Source organism: Chelonia mydas, chromosome 13 (assembly GCF_015237465.2).
Source record: "Chelonia mydas isolate rCheMyd1 chromosome 13, rCheMyd1.pri.v2, whole genome shotgun sequence".
Lineage (NCBI taxonomy): Eukaryota > Metazoa > Chordata > Testudines > Cheloniidae > Chelonia > Chelonia mydas.
In genome coordinates this window covers 36,394,580-36,409,091 of record NC_051253.2, presented here as the reverse complement: position 1 = coordinate 36,409,091, position 14,512 = coordinate 36,394,580, and the positions used below count along the sequence as shown (strand labels likewise).

Genomic DNA, 14,512 nt, shown 5'->3' with positions numbered 1-14,512 from the left:
AATAGTCAAAGGGGTGGGTAAAAAGAGGAAAGAAATGAGCTCCCAGCACAAAATGGAGAACAAAATTAATCAGGGAACCCAAGGACGCAACGAGAAAAAATTCTTGACTTACCTGTACCTCAATACTAGGACCCCTTAGAACAAACATGAGGAATTGGAACTGCTCATCTATGAGCATCAGTTTGGTCTAGTTCATATGACTGGAACCTGGTGAGATGATTCCCACGACTGGACGGTCAAAATCAATGCTTATAACCTATTCCTGAAGGATGAAGTGGACAAAAGGAGAGGGGGAGAGGCACTCTATGTTGAAACTGATACCACCTGTTTTTAAGTCACTGATACCTTGGAGGAAAATGATCCTGAATGCTTATGGCTCAATGTCCTAGCTGATAAAGCACAAGAGGGCATATTAGTTGGTGTGTGATACAGAGAAGATGGGAGAGGATGAATGGTTCCTCCTGCACTTGTCTATAACGTGTATTAAAAAAACTGCTTCATCGTAGGAGACTTTAATCGGAGTGCATTTTCTGGAGAGTGCTGTGGAAGTGTGAAAGGGAAAAAAAACGGATTTGTGTGCAGCCATTTAGTTTGGTTCAGAGACAGAGCAAGAGTCAGGCTAAACCTAACTCTAATAAAGCCAGACTTTAAGGCAGGGCTGGGCAAGTGGGAAAACTGTAAGGGATGCTGTTTTTTGACCTTGCTTTAGATAAGAATGGAATGCTGACTGTAACAGGAATTGCTGAGAAAAGTAAGATATCAGGAAGGAATATGTATAAACAAGACACAGCTGTTGACCATTACTGTATGTAACAAAAAGTATAAATGCTTGCCCTAATTGTTTATCTTTTGGAGACCTGCCAAAGGGAGGGATATTCCTTGCCCATGTGCAGACTCCCCTTGCAATTGCTTGAAAATAAACTGTCTCTGACTTGTTACTGACAACATAAGAGTGAAGACTGAGTTTTCTTCTACAGACTCCCTCCTCAGGCCCTACGCTACCAGCACTCCCAGCTACCTTTGAGACAGCACTGACTTCCTGAGGAAACTACAATCCATCTGCACATCCACCAATGTGATAGATGCCATCATGGTAGAATCTCCTTCCTTAGAGGTTTTTAAGGTCAGGCTTGACAAAGCCCTGGCTGGGATGATTTAACTGGGAATTGGTCCTGCTTCGAGCAGGGGGTTGGACTAGATGACCTTCTGGGGTCCCTTCCAACCCTGATATTCTATGATTCTATGATTCTATGTGCCAGCAATGCCCCTCTGCCATGTACATTGGTCAAACTGGACAGTCTCTACGTAAAAGAATAAATGGACACAAATCAGATGTCAAGAATTATAACATTCATAAACCAGTTGGAGAACACTTCAATCTCTCTGGTCACGCGATTACAGACATGAAAGTTGCGATATTACAACAGAAAAACTTCAAATCCAGACTCCAGCGAGAGACTGTTGAATTGGAATTCATTTGCAAATTGGATACAATTAATTTAGGCTTGAATAGAAACTGGGAGTGGCTAAGTCATTATGCAAGGTAACCTATTTCCCCTTGTTTTTTCCTACTCCCCCCCCTTTCCTCAGACGTTCTTGTTAATCCCTGGATTTGTGCTGGAAATGGCCCACCTTGATTATCATACACATTGTAAGGAGAGTGATCGCTTTAGATAAGCTATTACCAACAGGAGAGTGGTTTTTGGGGGGGGAGGAGAAAACCTGGATTTGTGCTGGAAATGGCCCACCTTGATTATCATACACATTGTAAGGAGAGTGATCACTTTACATAAGCTATTACCAGCAGGAGAGTGGGGTGGGGGGAGAGAAAACCTTTTGTAGTGATAATCACCCATTTTTTTCATGGTTTGTGTGTATAAAAACGTCTTCTGTATTTTCCACAGTATGCATCCGATGAAGTGAGCTGAAGCTCAGGAAAGCTTATGCTCAAATAAATTGGTTAGTCTCTAAGGTGCCACAAGTACTCCTTTTCTTTTTGCAAAATAATTGAAACTGGGGTGATTATAGTGTCTTATTTTGACAAATAAAATATACAAAATTTTGCAGAATTTTAAAATATTGTGTGCCAAAATTTTAATTTTTTGGCACTTTTTTTTTCAACTTAGCCCGTAAGACTGAGAAACGTGGTGAACGAGACCTCACAAGGCATGCTTTGTACAGAATGTATCGCCATCCTGTAATGGGTTTAACACAGGGGTACAGAATGTCTGGGGGGATCAGGGCGTGTTGTCTCACCCAGCACTGATATCGATCAGTGTCACCCATCGCCCGCGTAAGGAAGAGCTTGGGAAGGGCGAAAACAGTGACAACAGCACCGAGCAGCTCAGCACCGAGCAACAGACCCTGTGTCCCCCTCCTCGCCCAGTCCCCCTCTGGGGGCTCTCTGGCCTAATCCAGGGTGATGTTGGCCCCCAAAGCTGTGAACTCAGGGCAGGGCAATTATTCACTCATGGTGCGTTGGGCGAATTAACCCCCGCCGAGCGGGAGGGGTCCCCGCGGGCTGGAGCAGAGATGCAAGGGGAGCTCCAAGGAGAAAAGCAGCCTGAACAGTCAGCTGTCATGACCCAGAGGTTCAAGTTCCGCAGGTCTGAAACTGTTCTGGTGACAAAATAATCGATCTACCTCTTCCCATCCCCCTCCATCCGTCTATTTATCCCCAACTCCATCCACCTGTCCCCATCCATCGATATATTCTATCCCTATCTGTCTCTCTAGCCAATCCCTGTCTAATCTATCTATCTATCTAATCCCCATCCAGCTCTTCGTTTCCTTCCCTCTCTATCAACCCCCCCAGCCATCCATCTATCCCCACTCTTTGGAAAAGGCAACCGGGTGTCACTGCCAATCCCTGCTGAGGTGCACGGGTCCCAGGAGAGTGTAAACGTCTCCAAGAAGGAGTCTGTCTCAGTTGGCTTCACCGGGAAGAGCTCACGGGGTGCAGCAGGGGGGCTGGAGCCCAGGAGCTCAGCCTTAGAGGTGGTGAGGCCACATGCCCCCCCCCCCCCGCCCTTAGGCAGAGGTGGACCCTGGGGGGCTGGTACACTGATGGGGATCCGAAAAGCCAGGGTGCAGCAGAGATCCTGTGGGGTGGAAGGGAAATAATGTGTCAGTGGGGAGACCCACAGGCTGGGCTGGCCCTGCTGATGGTGGTGGCCTCAAAGAGGGACGCAGAGCCGCCAGGAGAGGGAAGCATGGCAACCAAAGCAAGTGCTGGGCCGCAGATGTGCACGGCCACCACGGGGTGCAGCACCCCAGATGTGCACTGCCCTAGGAGTCAGTGGGCCAGATCCTGAGCTGGATTCAGTGGGGCCAGACCCCAGCTGGTGTCAAAGGGACATAGCTCCATTGGGGTCAATGGGGCCAGATCCCAGCTGGGGTCAGTGGGGCGTAGCCGTGCAATAACCCACAGTGTAACTGTCAGTAGTTAGAGGTCTCCCCTCCCAAGCGGTGGTAGAACCTCGCGGTGTTTGTTACACGGCTGGAGACAGACTCTGTTTAACAGGAATTGCCCTGAACACAGAGAAGGAAACACTGTGAGGGTGAAAAGGTTTCTATCATGTCAATCCTGAGCTGTTCCTAGAGCTGAAGAGGTGACGTCAGAGGGAAGCATTAGATCATCTCCTCTGCCCTCCCATACCACAGGGGCCGGAGCACCCAGCCCAGGGGATTGGAATGAGTTTGCCTGGGAATTGGCCATTCAAATCTCTTTGTGGGCTGGGTCTGGATCAGGCTCGGAGACGCTGCTGCCAAGGGCTGGGCTGGATTCTCCATCCCCGATGACGTGACTCAAGCTGAGACGTTTCTCTAACAGCTCTGCTTTAGTTTGAGCCAGGATTAACTCAGGGACATCCCAGGGCCGAGGCTACACAGGGGTCAGACAGGAGGAGCACCGTGACCCCTTCTGGACTTGGAATGGACGAGTCTATTGAAGGCATGTTATTGCAGCAGGTCGGGGTGGAGGGACCCAGGACATCTGAAGGCAGCTCTGGGAATCTCTCTCGTGCCTCTGGCTCAGACAAATCTGGCCTTTAGCCAGACAGGGATCAGCAACACGGCTTCGCCCAGTACTGGGGAGCTCTGGCCAGTGCAGTACCTTTAACCAGAGAGAGCCAGATGGAGGGGAGTATGGAGATACACAGATCGATTCTGTCTGTATCTGCCCCACAGCTATTGGATTTGGGTGTCAGGGTGGGTCTGGGAGTAATTCCAGCCCTATAGTTGCTACAGCCCCATCCCCTGCAACCAGAGACATTCCCTGCCCTGGCGGACCCAGTGCCTGCCCCACATGACAAGGGGCAGGAGGGAACTCAGTGCTGGAGATGTTTGTATCAGGTCTGTACTGATTCCAGAGGATACAAGACAGGAAGTGAAATTAACAAGCTCTGCGATGGAGGGGCTGCAGGGCCGCAGGCCCCGGGCGTGCCTGACTGAGCTGTTGAGAGTTGTGGCGAAACAGTGTGGTCTAGTAGCCAGACCACAGACCTCTGCTTCAGGATGCATGGGTTCTGTTCCCAGCTCTGCTGCTGGGTGACCTTGGACAAGTCATGGCCCCTATCTGTGCCTCAGTTTCCCCATCTGGGGCTAATGATCCCAACCGCCCTTGTAAAGCGCTTTGACATCTGCTTATGAGAAGAGCTAGGGGCCCAGATCCATAAACGCATTTAGGCTCCCAGTGATTTCAATGGGTGTTAGGCATCCAAACACCTCTGAGGTTCCAGGCATAAATGGTCTTATTTAGTTTTAATTTTGTTTATGGCTCAACCCAGCTTCCCTGCATCCTGCCCACCGCCCAATTATCCTCCCCAACCCTGGATCATTCACACAGGCAACCTCCAATCTAGAGGCCAGTACTGGAAAAGGTAGAGTGAATTGTTCAAACAAGACTATTTTTTAATTTTTTTAAAAATGGATTTTTTCCCCTGAAGTGCCGTTGGTTATTCAAACAAGTGTCCATTTTCAATATCTTCCAAATAGTTGGAAATACACAATTCTTTTGTCCCAATGTATGTCAGCAATGCTTCCCAGGTTCCCTTCCTTTGGTTTTTCCAACCTTCATTCAGTATCATAATAATAAATAAATAAATAAATAAATATCTGTGGGGTGGCAGAGGGAAAAAGAAAAGAAAAGAAAATACTGAAAATAAATAAAAGTTGGGTCCGGCTCAAAATGCACAAAACAAAACATTCAAAATTTAAATATTTTCACACAACCATTTCGGTGTCCTATTTTCATGTGCTATTTAATTCGGGTAGCCACGCTTTGTGGTGAGAGGTTGGCCACCAAAACCAAAAAGCCCCATTCCTGCTCTCTGGCTGGGTGAAAGAAAGTTTTTAAGACACCAATGACACACTGCAGCTAGGAATTTTGATGGTAGAAAACCCTTGAAGACTGCAATAGAATAAAAAATAATCAGCATTTGTAGAAGGCGTATAGAATTCAACAATGAAAATTGTACCCTTACTCCAGAATCCCCTAGGCTGATGTAAAACACTCTGCACAGTTGGGAATTCTAATGAATCAGGAAGAAAGGTTGTCACTGAATATTGTTCTGGGTAATGGGGAATGTGGATCAGACAGATATAATACAGAGAGACCTGGGGACAGAAGAGAGACAGACGGAGAGTAAATAGCCAGGCAGACATAACCTTGAAGCACAGAAATGTGGCCCTGAGAAACAGCTAAGAGAAGTAATTTTTTGGGCACAGAGTCTTTTCTGGAGAGGCAGGCTTGGGACAGTGAACAGAAGAGCTGTCTGTTGCTGTTTGATGCTGATTGTGTTCAGGGAAACAGGACTTTGGATATTCCTTGTAAATAAACCAGATTTCATCAAGTAAATACCAGGCACTATTGTGAATTTCTGCTCCGAACCAGAGCACCCGCAGAGCCCCAAATATTGACTAGCCGTTTGGGGTGACAATAAAATAGAACAAAATTTCAAACATCGAAGGAGCATTTGTAGCCACAAAAGAATTTCAGGACTGAGCCATTCGTAGCATTTCTTGAACAGTGAAAAAAAAAATCCCTCTAATATAAAGCATCTCAGGAGTTGCACACAGGCACGGAGACCAGTATGGCTAAATTAACCCTTTAAAGGCGAGCGTCACCTTTAACTCAGTTTCTGCAGAGTTTCACTGATCCAGGGGATGAATTTGGAGATTCTTGTGTATATGCTGGGGGGGCGCCCATCCGGATTTCCATTGGAGATGATGCCCTGGACCACGCCATCGCACACGAGGGGCCCACCAGAATCACCCTGCCAATAAGAAAAATAACATCAGTGACTAACATTACCCAGCCCGGTCTGTCCTCTGGAGATCTCAGATTGCATGTGGGACAGGTGATCTCTGCAGTTGAAGGCCCAGGCCTGGTCGCCAAACAGAACCAGCCTAGAAATGGGTGGGCAGAGAGAGAAATCTAGAGCTGAGCAGGATGATGTACCTGTGGAAAAGGCAGTTTCCACAACACTGACATTTTCCATAAAATGTTTTTGATATTCCTGAGAATTTTCCATTTTTGCATCAGGAAAATTGAAATTAAATATTTCATTTTGAGCCAGTTCCACCCAAATCAGAATATTCCATAGTTAGTCATCAGTTCAACAAAATGTTAAACTGCTTTTTCCTATCTGTGCTATGGCTTATGGGTGTTGTAGTTCAGGTCTTCATTCTCTCCTAAGGGCTTGGCTCCATGGAGGACTTCATCTCCCATAATGCAATTCAGATTTGCTTCTGATGGAGCTCTTTGGGGCATCATGGGAATCACATGACTCAGTGCATTGTGGGAAATGTAGTCCAGGCAGGAGCTACTTAAGGGAAAATAGAGGCCTGAACTACAGCTCCCAGAAGGCAATGCGCTGATAAGGAACTGCAGCTTAATGTTGAACTGGCTTGAAATGAAGCATTTTGAGTGAACTCAACAACCAAAATCCTAGATTCATAGAAATGTCGGCCTGAAAGGAACCTTGAGAGATCATCTAGTCTAACCCTCTGCATGGAGGCCGGACCAAATAAACCTAGATCATCCCTGATAGGTGTTTGACCAACCTGATCTTAAAAACCTCCAATGACAGGGATTCCTCAACCTCCTTAGTTAACCTGTTCCAGAGCTTAAGGACCCTCAGAGTTAGAAAGTTTTTCCTAATATCCAACATGAATCTCCTTGCTGCATATTAAGCCCATTACTTCTTATCCCACCTTCAGTGGACTTGGAGAACATTTGCTAACTGTCCTCTTGATAGCAGGCCTTAAAATATTTGAAAATGGTTATCATGTCCCCTCTCCAGCCTCATCTTCTCTAGCCTTAATATGCTCAATTCTTTCAGCCTTTCCTCCTAGGTCAGCTGTTCTAAACCTCTGATCATTTATTTGTTCTTATTTCTCTCCTCTGGACTCTCTCCAGTTTGTTCACACAGAAGGAAATGTTTCAATCTGTTCATATCTCAGCATGATTCATTTTGATTAAAAATGTTGCAATGAAACATTTCAACATTTCTAAGTCAAACCTGTTTTTGGAATTTACTTTCTGCCAAAAATGTTGACATCTCAACTTTTCTTCGAAAACAAAGATTGAAATGTTGCCAATTCCCGTGAGATGGGAACACTGACTCTCCCTCAGCTCCAATGCCTTCCTGGCCCCATAGATGTCAAAAGTAAAGCTTCCATCCACATCTATGGGGCCAGGATTTTACTCAGGATCCTGTCTGTTGGGTGGCCTCAGGGTTGAGTTCACCAGTAGATCCTCCATTGATGGTGAAGAGCAGAAAGGCTCAGAATATGTGGTGATGATGGGGGGGGGGGGGTTCCCTTTTTCATCAACATTGTTCCTGGAACATTTTGCTAAAAAATCAAAGCCCAACAATTTCTAGTTATGGTGCAACATGGGAGGTGTTTTCAGGTGCCTCATGCCCTTATGGGAACACAGGACTGGACAGGCCCTACTGGGTCATGGAGTCAAGTCCTCGCTATCCCAGACAGCTCCATTGTATCATCCATCCATAAACTTATCAAGTTCCATTGGCATCCTGGTTAGGCTGTTCCCCAAACTGCTCCTGTTGGAGGTTGTTCCTCTGATGGTTAGAAACTTTCTCCTCATCTCCAGCCCCCATTGATTCCCACCCCTGATTAGTCCTTTAGCTTCAATGGTCATCTTGCTCCTTTGTGTTCCCCCCATCCCGATGTATTTATAGAGCAATCAGACTCCTCTCAGCCTGTGTTTTAGGCTAAGCTAGCCCAGGTATTTTTCTCCCCTTTCGTCAGACCGGCTCTCCATTCCCCTGATCATCCCACCAGCTCTTCTCAGCACCTGGTCCAGCTGGAATCCCTCTTTCTGGGACAGGGATGCCCAGAATTGTGCACCATATTCCAGCTGAGCTCTGCCCAGAGCCTTCTCTGCTGGCATTAAACCCTCCCTCTCTACTGGAGACACCTGAACTTCTCCATCCCAGGATCACATGGGCCTTTCTCCTGGCCATGGCCCACTGGCTGCCCATAGTCATCCTGCAAGCAACTGACACACCCTCCCCGTCCCCCTCTGTTGCTTCAAGCTCATGAGCCCCCAGCTCAGAGCAGCAATTTTCTTGTTACTTGTCCTTATATGCATGAGCCCATGTTAAATTTCATCTTGTTTCCACCAGCGCCTTGCACAAGGGCACTGGCAGTGGCGATTCCTCTCTGGAGACATGCTAGGTGCTGAGCTCCCTGGCTGGGCTGCATTTCCCATGTTGCACCATGGGCTCCCCTCTTGGGGCACTGCAGCATGGGAGGGGCATGGCCATACTTCCACCAGCTCCTTTCCCTGGAGTAGCTTGCGGCACCCCCAGTGGCTCCAAGCAGGCAGGGGGATATTTACATGGAACGGTGATTTATTGACATGGGGGCTGCCGGCACACAGCATGGTGGTGGGGTCGTAATGCCGGTACCGCTCTCTGCACAGGCCGTCCGACATGACCTCCTGCTCCGCCTCCTGCAGCCTGTCGGTGGTGGTGTTCACTCCGGTCTGACCCCACCCGGCCACGCTGCACTCGGAGCCTGGGCTGACGTGGTGATCGGCCTCCGGCAGGGGGATGGGCATCACCCACTCGGTCAGCTCCGCGCTGTGCCACAGCTGCCATGGATGAGAGAGAGAGAATGGACCCGGATCAGCGCCGGGATCGGAGCTGCTGTGGGGCAGCACCACCTGGTTGGAGGATGGATGAGTGTCCAGAGAGAGATTGTGAGGTCATTGGGGTGTTAGGAGGGGGTGGTGCCTGCAGCAGTGTGAGGTCACTGGGGGCAGAGGGATGAGATGAGGGTGGTACCTGCCGCTGTGTGAGGTCACTGGGGGTGGGGGGATGAGATGAGGGTGGTACCTGCAGCAGTGTGAGGTCACTGGGGGCGGGGTGATGAGATGAGGGTGGTACCCGCAGCAGTGTGAGGTCACTGGGGGTGGGGGGATGAGATGAGGGTGGTACCTGCAGCAGTGTGAGGTCACTGGGGGCGGGGTGATGAGATGAGGGTGGTACCCGCAGCAGTGTGAGGTCACTGGGGGTGGGGGGATGAGATGAGGGTAGTACCTGCAGCAGTGTGAGGTCACTGGGCGCGGGGTGATGAGATGAGGGTGGTACCCGCAGCAGTGTGAGGTCACTGGGGGTGGGGGGATGAGATGAGGGTGGTACCTGCAGCAGTGTGAGGTGACTGGAGGCGGGGTGATGGATGGGGCAGTACCTTCAGCAGCATGATGTCATTGTCAAAGTTCTCATTGTTGAAGTCAGGGTGCTGGACCCAATGACGGGCCTGGATCCGTTGCCAGTTCTGTCCTGGTTCCATGAAGTCTTGGACTCCCAGGTAGACAAAGATGTTGCTGGAAAAGCCAAGGAGAGAATATAGGGGATTTAGTGCCCATTGGATGGCAGGATGGGTCCATCATGGGCCCTCGGGAAGGGACACCAGACCTGCTGCTGGCCTGTGCAGATTTCTACCTAAAGTTTTGCAACTGAGTAACACAAAGACCATCTTATGCACCTACATAAGGATGGACTTCCTCCTTCTTCCCTCTGGTTGGCCAAAGAGACCTCAAAAGACTGACCAACACACTACTCTGCTATTCAGAGTGACCCATTGTCCAGTTCTGGTGTCCATGGTTCAAGAAAGACATTGATAAATTGGGGAGAGGTCATATAACAGCCATGAGAATGATCAAACAATTGGAAAACCTGTCCTATACTAAGAAACTCAAGATCATTTGATTTCAAATTCAGAGGCACTATAAAGGATTCTGTTTGTTTTTCTTTTGCAATGATTGTTTCATGGTTTGATTTTTTATCAGGGACTGTAACTAGCCAGTGGAACAATTTACCAAAGGTCATGGTGGATTCTTCATCACTGGCCACATTTAACCAAGACTGGATTTTTTTTTAAAGATTTGCTGTAGATCAAAATTATTTGGGAGATGTTCTGTCGTCTGTGTTGTACAGGAAGTAATGCGAGATGATCACAATGATGTTGCAATCTATGAATCTTTGAACTACATGGCAGAAGAAGGAAAACACACCTGGAAATGTGTAAGGCCCTAACCTGGTTGTAACTCTGAAATAGTAAAAGAAAAAGGGGGACTCCAGATGCCTAGGCTGGGCCTGCACAGAAATAAGATTGCTGGAAGGAATGGAACATACAAATAAGAAAAGGATCAAATAATTTTTTATGCACCGTTGCCATCTACTGGGTATGGACAAAAGTAGCAGAAAGCCCAGATCTGTCTGTGGAAATGACCCTGGAGACAGAGGTCAGTATGGGGGATATGAGAGGTTGCTGAGTGCATCACAAAAGATGTTGAAGTCCAGAATGGTTCCCTGATGTTTGGCTCAGCACCTCAGGACAGTCCCTTCCCTCCTCCAAGGTTAGCAGGACATGAAAAAAAGTGGTGAGAGTTCATGGTAAAGATTGTATCTAGTTTGGGGGGGGGGGGGGGTTAGGCTTTAAAATCTAACAGGGACCACAGGGAAATTTGTAATTTTCACATCCCGTAAACGCTTCTAGTCTTTGGGCCAATGTATTTCCAGCTCTGATCCAGCCCCAGGGTGGGGGACTGGCTGGCTCAGGGAGCCTTTCCCCCTGGGCCTTTCCCCTCCAGGGGCACCAGCCCCAATCCAGACTCTGGGCAGAGATCAGCTGGCTCAGGAGTGGGGGATGGTGCGTTTCTTACCCCAGGTTGCAGTTACAATGAGCCGCCGTCACCACCACGTCCTCCTGGATCAGGAACCCTCCACAGCTTCCCGTTGACCCAATTTGCACATAGGCCATGTAGGGTCTGGAGCTGAGCAGGGCTTCCTCGCCCCCGATGACCCAGTCTGGAGAGAGACAGGGTGGGGTTCAAAAGGGAGTCTGGAGAGTGAGACCAAGAGCCCAGTGCAACCCAGACCCTAATCCCTCAGCCCAGCCCCTAGCTGGCCTGGGGCAGCCCCTTGGGCCCCCCAGCCCAGCCTTCCCCTGGATCATCCCTTCACCCCAACCAGCCTGGTTCCTATCCATACATGTACCCACTATACATCCACCTATTCCCACATGGACCTGTCCATCCATCCATCCATCCATCCATCCATCCATCCATTCCTTATCCCATACACACCCATCTATCTTCTGTCTGTGGGGCCACCCACTGGCCAGCATCATTCCCCCTCGCCACCGGGCCCCATGAGCAGGACCGGCTCTAGACACCAGCAAAGCAAGCACGTGCTTGGAGCTGCACAATTCCAGGGGCGGCATTCTGGCTTTTTTTTTGCTTGGGCAGTTGCGCTCTCGGAGCTTGGGGCAGCAAAAAACCTAGAGCCGGCCCTGCCCATGTCCCATCTCCTGATACCCATCTGAGCCTGACAGTTAATTCTATCCCCCTGCCCCTGGTGTGGGCTGTGCTGCCCCTGGGCCCTGATTTCCCAGATCTCACCACTAAAGCCAGGTAAAAGTTTTTAAGCAATTGGTTAATTTGCCAAAAAATGCAACTTTGGGGCATCAAAAGAACCAAATTCTGAGGATTATTTTGGCTTCAAAAAAAGGATTTTTTTTTCTGGAAAAAGTAGGCAATTTTCATTCTAGGCATCTCACTTTTTTGTTTTGAAATGTCGTTTTGTTTAGAAATGGAGTGAAGTATTTTTTTAAAAAAATAAATGATTAAAACAGTGGGGAAAACCCCTCTAAAGAGAGCTGAAATCAAATGAAAAAACACCCCCCCAAATTTTGGGGGGGATTGAAGGAAGCACCTGAAAGCAAGTAAAAAAGAAAATAAAATTGTTTCTGTTTTCAGAGTAGCAGCCGTGTTAGTCTGTATTTGCAAAAAGAAAAGGAGGACTTGTGGCACCTTAGCGACTAACCAATTTATTTGAGCATAAGCTTTCGTGAGCTACAGCTCACTTGATCGGATGCATTCAGTGGAAAAATTGGTTCTGGATCAACGTTTTCTTTCACAATTGCATTTTGGTTCAAAACTCAGCTAATTAAAGAAAATAAGGGTGAAAAACACCTGAAACAGACCCCAAAATGAAACCAAAACCAAAAAAAGAAAAATTTATTTCAGGTCGAAGGAAACACCCCTAAGAAAATGGAAAAAAATGAAAAATATTTGCTTTGAAATCATATCTTTTTAGGGTTTTCGTTCGGGAAGAAAAATATTATTTTGGGAGGAACCCCACTTTTGCCCGAATTTTTGGACCCTGAACCAAAAACTCAGAGACTCGCTCAGCCCCACTCTGACTGTGAGCCCCCCAGAGCTGGGGCATCAACCAGTTTCTCAGCTTCACTCACCCATATGAGGCCTCGGGGGCAGGAGGAAGGCCGCGGCGAATGGGAGAAAGGCTGTGAAGAGCACAAGCAGCATCCTTCGTTCAAATCCAGGGGCTGGGACTGGTGGGTCTGTCTCAGCCCCGGGGTTTATATAGAGTGGGTGGTGGGGAGGGGCCCCTGGGTAGAGGAGAGCTGGGAAGTGCAGGGTCACGTACCTGGTTACCAAGTAATTCCCCGAAAGTGATGTGTCAGGGGTGGAGATTCCCTAAGAGGAAATTTTGAGCCACATCCCCTTCTGCACTGGGCGGGTTTCCTTCCTGCTCTTGTTTCCTCCCTGCCCCTGGCTGGGGCCGTGGCCAGCACTGACGCCTCCCAACTGCAGATGGCAAAGTCCCCCCTTGTCTGTTCGGCCCCTGGATGTTTAGATCCACATATGTTCAGGCCAGCAGGGTCCATTCCACCCTTCTGTCTGCCCTCCTGAGTGACCAGGCTAGAGAACCTCACCCAGCTCCCCCGGTCTGAGCCCCATCGTTGGTGCTCTCTGCATGCCTCTTCCAGCAAGGCAGCCGGGCTGGGTCTGATGCCAGCAAAAGACAGAGAAACCCCCTTGCCTGAGGGAGCTGGTTCCCTGGTCAGTCCCCCTCCCTGTCCCACATTGGGGTTTCCTTTCCTGTTTGATTTGGTTGGGCTTCAGCTATCCTTATAGGATCTTGCGCTGCCTTTCCCTGCTGGATTGAAGAGATTCCCGATACTTGGCTTCATCTCCCTGTGAAGGTCCTTGTGCCCCGAGCGCAGGCACCTCCCCAGGAACTTATGGAGAGGCCAAACAAAGCAAGCTGAGCTCTTTCAGTCTCTCACTGCCAGACACTTTCTCCAGCCCTCCAATCATTGTCCTGGCCCCGTCCTGCCCCATCTTCAGTTTGCCACCATCCCTTTTAAAATGCACTCCCCAGAATTGCAAAAAGAAAAGGAGTACCTGTGGCACCTTAGAGACTAACCAATTTATTTGAGCATAAGCTTTCGTGAGCTATAGCTCACTTCATCAGATGCAGCTTATGCTCAAATAAATTGGTTAGTCTCTAAGATGCCACAAGTACTCCTTTTCTTTTTGCGAATACAGACTAACACGGCTGTTACTCTGAAATCTGTCCCCAGAATTGGTGCATGATCCCAGGATCCGCAGGGAAACACTGCTCCCTGCTCATGCTCACCATGGCCCTGTTTACACGGCCAAGGAGAGCACTACCCCTTGTGCCGCTGCCTCGCACGGGGAGGTCATGGGTCTTGTTGGGTCAAAATAACATTTTGCTGGAGAATTCCGCACCAGCTGGGATGGTTCAGGAAAGAACTTGGTTCTCTTCGGTTTGGGTGTGGGGCACCCTGAGAATGCCGAAGGCAGGGTTAAAATCCTTCAGCAACCTCTGCATCCGATAGAAACTGTGGGCCCAGGTCTTAAATTATGCTCAGCCCCCAAAGGCCAATAGGGATCTCAGCAGCAGTGCAAGTCCAGAGTCTGTCCCTCTCTCTCTCTCCCTCTATGTATCTATCTATATCTCAGAGCCATTAGTGATTATCTTTCAGAACTCATGGACAATAGGAGGGATCCCAAAGGACTGGAAAAGGGCAAAGACAGTGCCTGTCTATAAAAAGAGGAATAAGGGTAACCCAGGGAATTATAGACCAGTCATCTATATTTTGGTACCTGGAAAGAGAATGGAGCAAATAATCCAACATTCAGATT

At 48.6% G+C, this 14,512-nt stretch overlaps 1 protein-coding gene across 3 annotated transcripts; it reads right to left on the bottom strand.

Annotated features, from left to right (window-relative positions):
* Positions 1-4,885: 4,885 nt before the first annotated feature.
* Positions 4,886-12,979, bottom strand: LOC102930457 (mast cell protease 1A). Of its 3 annotated transcripts, none has more exons than XM_037915255.2 (6): positions 12,793-12,979; positions 11,201-11,345; positions 9,724-9,859; positions 8,870-9,124; positions 6,127-6,275; positions 4,886-5,071 (listed from the first exon to the last, which is right to left on the bottom strand). In XM_037915255.2, the coding sequence occupies exons 1-5, from the start codon at positions 12,863-12,865 to the stop codon at positions 6,129-6,131; spliced, it is 756 nt and encodes a 251-aa protein (XP_037771183.1). In that variant the 5' UTR covers positions 12,866-12,979; the 3' UTR covers positions 4,886-5,071; positions 6,127-6,128. The 3 variants fall into 3 exon arrangements, with proteins under 3 accessions (XP_037771183.1, XP_037771181.1, XP_037771180.1); XM_037915253.2 differs by having other exon boundaries at positions 4,886-5,115; positions 12,793-12,978; XM_037915252.2 differs by having other exon boundaries at positions 4,886-6,275.
* Between the last annotated feature and the right edge of the window lie 1,533 nt (positions 12,980-14,512).

Excerpts from the sequence above, each read along its gene's own strand:
- LOC102930457 (XM_037915252.2), bottom strand. The coding sequence starts at position 12,865 with ATGCTGCTTGTGCTCTTCACAGCCTTTCTCCCATTCGCCGCGGCCTTC. Across the intron at positions 11,346-12,792 it reads GCCCCCGAGGCCTCATATGG|ACTGGGTCATCGGGGGCGAG; the intron begins GTGAGTGAAGCT and ends GTCTCTCTCCAG. Across the intron at positions 9,125-9,723 it reads ATGACATCATGCTGCTGAAG|CTGTGGCACAGCGCGGAGCT; the intron begins GTACTGCCCCAT and ends CATCCATGGCAG.